At 65.3% G+C, this 9,567-nt stretch overlaps 1 protein-coding gene across 4 annotated transcripts in view; it reads left to right on the top strand.

Moving 5' to 3' along the window:
* Positions 1 to 7,883, top strand: part of RHPN1 (rhophilin Rho GTPase binding protein 1) — a 9,965-nt gene extending 2,082 nt beyond the window's left edge. Inside the window, exons 2-15 of one of the 4 annotated variants that reach the window (XM_032254990.1) lie at positions 1,315 to 1,430; positions 2,189 to 2,317; positions 2,520 to 2,673; positions 3,484 to 3,561; positions 3,878 to 4,002; positions 4,091 to 4,257; positions 4,500 to 4,693; positions 4,951 to 5,107; positions 5,182 to 5,295; positions 5,699 to 5,893; positions 6,372 to 6,448; positions 6,648 to 6,794; positions 6,882 to 7,043; positions 7,502 to 7,883. In XM_032254990.1, the coding sequence (XP_032110881.1) occupies positions 1,315 to 1,430; positions 2,189 to 2,317; positions 2,520 to 2,673; positions 3,484 to 3,561; positions 3,878 to 4,002; positions 4,091 to 4,257; positions 4,500 to 4,693; positions 4,951 to 5,107; positions 5,182 to 5,295; positions 5,699 to 5,893; positions 6,372 to 6,448; positions 6,648 to 6,794; positions 6,882 to 7,043; positions 7,502 to 7,717 (2,031 nt within the window). In that variant the 3' untranslated portion in view covers positions 7,718 to 7,883. The remainder of the gene's footprint in view (positions 1 to 1,314; positions 1,431 to 2,188; positions 2,318 to 2,519; positions 2,674 to 3,483; positions 3,562 to 3,877; positions 4,003 to 4,090; positions 4,258 to 4,499; positions 4,694 to 4,950; positions 5,108 to 5,181; positions 5,296 to 5,698; positions 5,894 to 6,371; positions 6,449 to 6,647; positions 6,795 to 6,881; positions 7,044 to 7,501) is intronic. The other 3 variants (XM_032254998.1, XM_032255007.1, XM_032255017.1) reach the window with 3 other exon arrangements.
* The last annotated feature ends 1,684 nt before the right edge of the window (positions 7,884 to 9,567 follow it).

The following is a 9,567-nucleotide window of genomic DNA, read 5'->3' on the forward strand; positions in this document are numbered from 1 at the left end:
GGGGACGGCGCAGGGGTTTGGAGATGGTGTGGATTCTAGGGGACGGCGCAGGGGTTTGAGGGATGGTGTGGGTTCTAGGGGACGGCACAGGGGTTTGGGGATGGCGTGGGTTCTAGAGGACGGCGCAGGGGTTTGAGGGATGGCGTGAGTTTAGGGGACGGCGTGGGTTCCTGTTCCCCAACAAGGGTGAGAAGCAGTCCCAGGAGCCACCAGAGGCCTTGTCTTGCTGCTGATTGGCAGACGTGGCCAGGATGGCCACACCTGACACAGACCAGACTCGCCCCAGGGCTGGGTGAGAGTCACTGTCCTTAGCAGCATTGTGGGTCTCAAAGTATGGAAGAAGTGGGTGCTGGATAGGCAAACCAGCCACTCTGAGCCTGGGAGCCCACGCAGGAGACAGCCACAGGTGACATAAAGAACTTTGTCAGGGTGGAGAGCCAGGTGTTCCCATGTGGCCATGGGGAAGAGCGGTGGGAGGGACATGTGAGGATCACGCAGGCAGGACCCCAACACCATGAGGGTGGGGTGGCCTGAGGCATGAAACTGGACCTCCCTTGAGAGAAATTTAAGCCCCAACACATTTGCACCACTTCAGAAAACAGAGGAGCCATGGAAGTTCAGAAAGGGGCCCTGCCAGGCACATTCCTGTGTATCTCCATGGCCAGTGCTGGGTAGGGCCACAGGGATGCAGTCTATGGGTTCGAGGCTCAGAGTCCCTTCTGTGTGGATGGGAAGGGACTCTGCACGGTGGATGCACGGTGTGTGTTCACTTTGAGAACCATCCCCAAAGTCAGACCGCAGCCGCTGCACCAGCCGCTGGGGTTCGATGGCTGCCCCCAGAGCCTCGGTGACCCCGTCCTTTGTGCCCACACCTAAACCTGCACAGAACGATTGAGAGGCATGGGTGAGTTAGATGGAAGAAAATTGGGGGAGCGGGGAAGGGGAGATCCAGAATGAAAGCCAGAAGTGCAGGAGGAAGGATGTGTGGAGCAGCAAGTCACCTCCTTCAGGGCTCCTGGAGCCCCTGCTTGTCCAGGCTGCCTGGTGAGACCCTGGGGTGTCCTTGGCAGGTGCCAGCCTCCCCCCGACCCCCATCACAATCCGCAGCATCCCCCACCACCACGTCGTTCTGCACTGACTGATCTGGCCGGGTCCTGTGTTCACACTGGCCCTGTCTGGTCCCTCCCTGTGAGGCCAGCCCCAGCTCCAGCCCATAGTGACCACCCCGTTAGCCTCGGCCAGGCCGCACTCCTCTCCGTGGCTTGTGGGGGTCCCCTGGGGTCGGGGCTGTGATTGCCTGTGGCCTCCCTGCAGGGCCATGACTCCCTGACACAGACACAGCGTGGCCAGCTGCAGAGCCGCAGGGCCCGGATTTACCAGCAGATCGACAAGGAGCTGCAGATGCGGACGGGTGCTGAGAACCTCTACAGGTGGGTGCTCAAGGCCCCCGGGCCCCGAGCAGAGCCCACCTGGGTGAGGGTGGCAGAGCAGCCACCCAGGCAGGTGTCTATCCCACAGTGGGTCACAGAGGCCTCCATGGGCCTCTGTGCTGGGCTGGAGGGGCCAGGGAACCGGTGTCCCCCTGGGTGTGCAGCATGGGAGCCCCCAGCAGTGCACATGGGGGCTTCTCAGAAGAGGCATGGTTGAGGCTGAGCTGTGGCAGGTGATGTCACATCCCAAGGTTGGGGACTTGGGAAGGGGTGGAAGACCCGCTTCTCTTCCTTGGAGCACGCCACCTGTGAGCCTCGCCTATGTGTGAGTGCCCCTCAGTGCCTGCTGCCTCCCTGCCCCCATCCTGGCCTTCCTTGGGGACCCCTGGTCCCTTTGCCAGGTCCTGATGCAGGCACAGAGAGGGGTCTGGCTCTTGCCCACCATCCAAGGAAGTTGTGTTTGAGTGCTGTGGAGGGCTGTATGAGCCCCAAAGAAAGCTGGGGCGCTGAGGGAAGTGCCCCCAGGCTGGAGTCAGGACATGCAGGGGCTGGGGTCAGGGATGATGAATTGTAGGAGGCATCACCTGTGAGCCCCCGGATCCTGCTGCGCCTCTGCCCCACCCATGGGGGGCGGACCCCGCCAGCAACATCCCTCTGTGGGGTGAGCTCTGACAGGTAGCTGGCCGGAAGGCTGCAGTGGGCATGGGGCCTTTGGCTCTGCCCTGGGGCTGGGCTTTCAACTGCCCGGCCTCCCTCAGAGCCACCAGCAACAGCCGGGTGAGAGAGACGGTCGCCCTGGAGTTGAGCTACGTTAACTCCCACCTGCAGCTGCTGAAGGAGGAGCTGGAGGAGCTCAGTGGCAGCGTGGACTCTGGCCGGCATGGGAGGTGCGGATGGGGCCAGGACCGCGAGTGTGCGTGCACTTCGGGAGCGGTTTAGGACAGTGGAGGGGGACTTGCAGGTGCCCCTGCCCCTCAGGAGCGGTTTAGGATGGTGGGGGGTACGCAGCCCCCCCCAGGAGCTGCAAAAACACCCCCCAGGGCAGATGCACGTGTGGATCCTGAGGGAGGGATGCACACCGTGCCGCAGAGCCCTGGGAGTGGACCCGGGCTGCCGAGGCCAGCAGGGCTCGGCCTTACAGTCTGGAATCAATGCTTCTGGTTGTAGCGAAGCTGTCACTGTCCCCATGATACCCCTGGGCCTGAAGGAGACCAAGGAGCTGGACTGGTCTACACCGCTGAAGGTACGCACTGACCTGCAAGCTCTAAGGGGCACGGCCCTGCCCTGGGATCCAGGAGATCTTGGAAGCTTCCTGGTCCAGCCGTCTCATCGAACAGATAGGGAAACTGAGGCCCAGAGGAAGGGTGAAAGGGATACCAGGGACCTGGCATACATGGCCAGGGACCCAGCCTCTGCTGCGTTCATGGACCACAGTGGTGCCTGTGCCCCAGGCCAGGGCTGATCCCATAGAGAGGGTGCGAACACATGCCCTGCCCTCAGACGGGCAATGCCCTGGGACCATGGGGCCTGGAAACCCAAGAAGGGGCACGGGACCCAGGCTCGCCCATGGAGGCCACCATTGGCTCAGGGCCACACGCCTAGCACTGGCCCACGAGGGCCTTGGAAAGGGCTCAGACCCCAAAACAGACTGGCACTGCCTGTCAGGGGCCTGTGGGAGCCACTGACTGTTCAGCATGCGAGTCACTGAGTGGCAGACGGGTCCTGGCCTCCGAGCCACAGGGATGAATAAGGAAATGCGCATAAAAGTGGCGCTGAGTCTCCAGGCTCCACTTCTGTGATGGGCTGGGGGAGCCCCAGGGCCAGAGGGGCTCTGACCCGCATCAGCCCACAGAGTCCATCCGGACACATTGGCCCCCAGCCCTTCTCTGGGGCTTCTGAGGGGCCAGGGCCCAGGGCCCCATCCTACATGGCAGCCGGCCTGCTCTGCAACATGGACCCTCCCTCCACCATGAGTCTTTCCCCAAGGTGGGCTGGGAGACCCCAGGGAAGGAGGCCAGGCACAGGGCGGACGCCAACACCTGCCCCCCATCAGGAGCTGATCTCGGTGCACTTCGGAGAGGACGGCACCTCCTATGAAGCAGAAATCAGGGAGCTGGAGGCCCTTCGGCAGGTGTGTGGTTCCCCGCCTGCCCTCCTGCAGCCCCGGGAGACACAAGCAGAGGCTGAGGACAGGCCTCAGTCAGGAACAGAAGGCAGAGCTCAGTGTGGATGTCTCAGGGACGTGGGAGACACAGCCGGGGGGCGTGGAGGGGCCTGCAGGTGGCTCCCATGCCGCACGCTGCTGGCCTTCGGGAGTTGTGGCTGCCTAGGGCCCCGCTGGCTTTGCCTCCCCACCCCCTGTGGTGCTGATGCCCACAGGGGCTCCCCAGAGTGGTGTGTGAGTGGGGTGGGCCGGGCGGTGGGGCCCAGTGGCTCCTGCCCCGCAGGCCATGCAGACTCCCAGCCGGAACGAGGCGGGCCTGGAGCTGCTCACCACCTACTACCACCAGCTGTGCCTCCTGGATGCGCGCTTCCTCACCCCCGCCAGGAGCCTCGGGCTCTTCTTCCAGTGGTAGGGACTGCAGGCAGTGGTGCCCTGGGGAGGGGAGGCCTGGCTGCCACGCCATGGGAACTCCACCCAGCCTGACCCCGCACTGCAGGTATGACTCGCTCACTGGGGTCCCGGCCCAGCAGCGTGCCCTGGCCTTCGAGAAGGGCAGCGTGCTTTTCAACATTGGTGCCCTACACACACAGATCGGGGCGCGCCAGGACCGCACCTGCGTCGAGGGTGTCCACTGCGCCGTGGAGGCCTTCCAGAGGGCCGCTGGTGAGGGCAGCCTGGGCCGCGGTGGGGCAGGGTTCAGTGCCAGGGTACCACAGAGCCCCTTCTGCGGGCCAGGAGCTGGGGGTGGCTAGGACGTCAGTTCCTCAGGTAAGGGGGCTGAGTGAGCACATTGGGCCCACCTTGTCCCTGGACCAGCCCTGGCTGGCCACCCTGAGTGCCACGTGGGGCAGAGAGAGGCAGGTGCAGGGCCTGCGTGTGAGCACCCTCCCTCACTCTGTCCGCAGGGGCCTTCAGCCTCCTGAGGGAGAACTTCTCACATGCGCCAAGCCCAGACATGAATGCCGCGTCCCTCTGCGCCCTGGAGCAGCTCATGATGGCCCAGGCCCAGGAATGTGTGTTTGAGGGCCTCTTGCCACCTGCCTCCATGGCTCCCTGCGACTGCCTGGCCCAGCTGCACCTGGCGCAGGAGGCTGCCCAGGTGAGCTCACAGCACCCTTGTCAGGGTGCAGGGGGTGGGGCCGAGTTGGGGTCAGAGCTGGGGTCCAGGCAGGCGTGAGATCTGCCTCGCTTCTGTGGGGCTGGAGCCTCTGCTCAAGGGGACGGCATGAGGCAGCAGGAACTGGGGTGCCGGAGAGGCTGCTGGGGTGTTGGTCAGAGCAGGTGGAGGCCAGTGGGCAGAGGCAGCCACCACCCGGAGAGCAGGAGGCCCTCGAGTGCCCGCCATGTCCACGGCAGGTGGCAGCCGAGTACAGGCTCGTGCACCGGACCATGGCCCAGCCCCCTGTCCACGACTACGTGCCCGCCTCCTGGATCACCCTGGTGCACGTCAAGGCTGAGTACTTCTGCTCCCTGGCCCACTACCACATAGCCATGGCCCTCTGCGACAGCTCCCGTGAGTGCCTCCCCCGCCTGCCTGTGGTGCTGCAGAGGCCCCTGCCTGGGCCTCATGGCCTCTCTGTCCCCCAGCAGCGACCGAGGGAGAGCTCCCCGCACACGAGCAGGTCTTCCTCCAGCCCCCCGCCTCCTCTGAGCCCCGAGGCCCCGCACTGCCACTGGAGCTGGAGGAGCGCAGGAAGCTTGGTAAGGCATCTGTGCATGGAGTGCCCTGGGGGCTCAGGTGGCCACCAATAGCAGCAGCGCATCCCACACCGCCCTCATGCTCTTTGCCACCTGCCGTCCCATGCGGATGGGGAGGCCGCCGACCTATCCCTGGATGCCCTGTGCCTGATGGGTGGCGGCCCAGCACAGGAGCCCCAGGCAGCCATGAGCAGGTGGGCCACCACTGGGAGCAGCTCGCCCATCCCTGGCCCCCTCTTTGCACCTGGCAGAGCCCTCCAGCACAGCCAGCCCCTCGCCCCATGGCTCAGGCCCACAGTGAACGTGGCTGTGATGAGCCCTGCAGCCCTGGCCTTGCCCACTCCTCCTGCCAAGCCCTGGGGCCCTCGGGCCCACATGGTGTGTGACAGCGCTGTGCCCGGTGCAGGCAAGGCGCACCTGAAGCGCGCCATCCTGGGGCAGGAGGAGGCGCTGCGGCTGCACACGCTGTGCCGTGTCCTGCGGGAGGTGGACCTGCTGCGGGCCGTGGTCGCCCAGGCGCTGCAGCGTTCACTGGCCAAGTACTCAGAACTCGACTGCGAGGATGACTTCTGCGAGACGGCTGAGGCCCCCGACATCCGGCGTGAGCAGCCAGGGCCTGTCTGGGCGGCTGCATCCCCGGCTGGGGTGGGGGCTTTCACCCTGGAGAAAAGGAGGCTGATTGCATTAAAGACGCGGTCACCACAGTGAATTAAATCACAGTGGCACTTTCCAGGCGGTGATCTCGAGGGCCCGAAGAGCTGCCTGGCCCTGCAGGGGACCAGGGGCCAACCATGCTCCCTAGCATCTCCCTCCCCACCCCAGCCTCTGCCCTGAGGGGAAGCCCACAGGCCCGGGCAGGCATGGCTGACTCCAGGGAGGGCTTCTGGAGCCACTTGGGCAGGGAGATCGTGTGTTCAGGGCACCTGGCGCGCTCCTCCCAGCATTGCAGAGTGGCCAGGCCTAGAGGTCAGAGGCAGGGCCTGTGTCTGCTCGAGGTCATGCCCTGTGGCCTGGCAAATTCCAGGGGCTGGTGCCCACAGGCTTCCAGCTTAGCTCTGCTCTTCTTTCCGCCCTCTCAGCTAAGACCCGCCAGAAGCCAGAGGCCAGGATGCCGCACCTGTCCCAGGGGAAGGGGCCTGACATCTTCCATCGGCTGGTGAGCACACCTGTCCCCAGGTGCCCTCCAGCACTGGCAGCTTGGGCTACGTGCCTCTGACCAGCACGTGGCCTCAGGCCCTTGTTGGTGGTCCAGGTCTGCCTGGCCTGCCTCGTGGAACCCTCGGTGTCCCTCGGTGCTCAGGTTGGGCGGGGGTGCTGGCCAGGCAGGGTCTCCTCTGACCTCTGAGCCCCGCCAGGGGCCCCTGTCTGTGTTCTCAGCCAAGAACCGGTGGCGGCTGGTGGGCCCCATCCACCTGACCCGAGGAGAGGGCGGCTTCGGTCTCACACTTCGGGGAGACTCGCCTGTCCTCATTGCTGCCGTCATTCCGGGGGGCCAGGCTGCGGTAAGGGCCCCTCCGGTCCCTGAGGTGGAGTCCCTGGTGCCCGCCAGGGTATGATGTCCCCGTCTCACTGTCCAAGTCTCCCCGCAGGCGGCAGGCCTGAAGGAGGGTGACTACATCGTGGCGGTGAACGGGCAGCCGTGCCGCTGGTGGAGGCACGCGGAGGTGGTGGCGGAGCTGAGGGCTTCGGGAGACGCAGGTGCCAGCCTGCAGGTGGTGTCGCTGCTGCCCGGCTCTGGCCTGCCCTGCCTGGTGAGCCCCAGGGCCCTGAGGAGCAGTCCCCAGCCTGCTGTCCCCACCCTGCTGTCCCCACCCTGGCCCTGGGCCTGCCCCGGATGCTTGAGCAGCATTAGGAAGGGGAGGCAGGGAGACAGGCAACCCTCCCCTGGGGGGCTCCTGGGTAGGGGCCACCTGTACTTTGGCCTCCACCTGGGGGCACTGCTCTGCCCCGAGGGTGCTGCAGCTCACTCCTCCCTCAGCCTCTGTATCCTCAGGCTGGAGGCTTCTGGGTCTGGCGCTCCATCCCAGAGCATGGCTGACCCAGGGCCGGGTGAAACCCATGGGCCCCTGCTATGTGGCTGTCCTGATGGGAGCCCCCAAACAGTTTCATGATGTGCCGGCCCCACCCAGGGGGTCCTCGCCTCCTCCCAGACTGGCTGCAGGTAGGGACGGGCGGCAGTGGCTGACTGCAGTCTCTGTCCCTGCTGTAGGGGGACCGCCGGCCCGCCCTGCTGGGCCCCAAGGGGCTTCTGAGGAGCCAGAGGGAGCATGGTTGCAAGACCCCGGCATGCACAAGGGCCAGCCCCCGGCCCCTCCTCGGCTGGAGCCGAAAGACCCAACAGGGCAAGACTGGAGGCTGCTCACAGCCCGGCGCCCCAGCGAAGGCGGCTCCACCCTCACCCTCGGAGCTCCCAGGGCAGCTGTGAGGGCACGGCTCCCCACACACCCCAGCTCTGGCTCCAGCTGGTGGGAAGCATCAAGCACTCCCCCACCCAGAGGGCCTGCAGGCAGTGCCTGCTTTGCCCCGTGCCGGAGGTTGCCCCAGGCACCTTCCTGCCCATTAAAGACGATGGTCAGACCTGTCTGAGCCCAGTGACGGGAGCCGTGGCCACTTCACCCATACACAGGAAGGGTGCCAGTCCCTCTGCCGATCTGAGGTCAGCTTTCTGGGGCTGACCTGCCCTGGGGGCTCCTCACAGCCTCCCCTCTGTACCCCCAGGCTCTGTCCACCTGCTGCTGCCCTGGGCACAGACCCTGAGGTGTCAGTCCTGCCTCCAGCCAAGCTTCTGCCTGGTGCACAGCGACTACTGCTGGTCACCCCTTTGCTCCCTGCTCCTCTGCCATGCAGCAGCCAAGTGTGTCCATGGCACCCACAGACCTCTAGGCAGGGTCCCAGCCAAGGCCTCCCCCGAAATACCTCCCGTTGTCCCGTCTGTGTACAGAGCAGGGGACCCCCGACCTCTGTGCTCTGTGCTGATTAACCCAGCAAGTGTCCCCTTTGCCAAGAGTCCCTGGTGTCAGGGCCCAGGTCTCATGGCAGCCCTCAGCTGCCAGACCTGCTGCCCGCCCTGCTGTCCTGCTCTTAGCATGGGTGCCACCCTCAGCTCCTGGGCATGTCACCTCTCCCTGATCCTGGGGCCAGCACAGGCCCCCAGCCTGCCTGGCTCCTCTTGCTGGCCTCCACGGGCTGTGAGTTCTCAGTGTCTCAAGCAGGGGAAGTGGGGACTGCCCCCAGGCCTCTGTACACTGGGTGGACAAAGGTCATCAGCAGGAATGCCACCCCCAGGACAGCAGTGGGCTCAGGCCTGGGCTCCCAGAGGGAGGGGATGGGAAAGGCTGCAGGGCAGGGCAGGCCTGAGCTGCACCCAAGAGAAGCCACAGAGCAGGGCCCCAGGGCCCAGCAGGTTCCAGAAGAGACAGGGCTGGCGGGAGTCATTCCTGAAGCCACCAGGGGGCAGCCGCCACCCACTTAGCCCCGAGAGGCAGCACGGGCAGGTGCAGCTTGGGAGGGCCAAGCCGCAGACCCTGGGTGGCAAGGTAGCCCCCAGCACTACAAGACCCCTGCCTGCTCGTCCAGGCCCTTCCAAGGGTCCTCCAGGTGGGAGCAGCCCGCCCTGTGTGCCAGGCTTCAATTCCAGGACAGGACCCTGCACTGCCACCTCCCTTGTGCTTCAGCCAGGAAAATGGGGTGCCAGTGGGGTGTGGGGAGGACCCAGAGACACAGACGCCACGGTGCCATCTTCCTGGGCAGGAGGGTGGGGCTCCCCAGCCTGCCTGAGCCAAGGTGGGGGTCCAGGTGTATCCCTTTCCCTCCCCTGCCCTCCTGGGAAAATCCCTGTCTCAGCAGAATGGTCCAAGGTCATGAAGGTCTTCCCAGTATGTATTAATTTGATTAATAAAACTGCGTCGAGGAGGCCATTAGGCGCTAATTGGGGGTGACAGCATGGCAGCCCTGTCTGGGAGGTGCAGGGATTCCCCATCTCCTGTGGCCTGTCCAGACCCAAGGTGGGGCCAAAGCTGCCCCCTGCCTCCTGCAAGGTAGGTGCTGGGCCACCACAGGCTGGCAGAGGGGGCTCTACCTACCTCAGACCCTTGGGGTGCGCCCCACCCATCCAGCCCCTGCCCATACACGCCTCTTCCCTGGCTGCCACCAAGGCTGGGCCTGTGCTCCTGGCCCTTCTCCACCCCAGGCCGTCCCGTCCCCTGATGCCCCTCATGGGTCTCCCTTGGGACTGGCTGTTGTCATCCTGTCCCTTGGCAGAAAGCCAGGGGCCTC

The sequence above is a fragment of the Sapajus apella genome, unplaced genomic scaffold (genome assembly GCF_009761245.1).
Source record: "Sapajus apella isolate SASKATOON/1434 unplaced genomic scaffold, GSC_monkey_1.0 scaffold3, whole genome shotgun sequence".
NCBI lineage: Eukaryota > Metazoa > Chordata > Mammalia > Primates > Cebidae > Sapajus > Sapajus apella.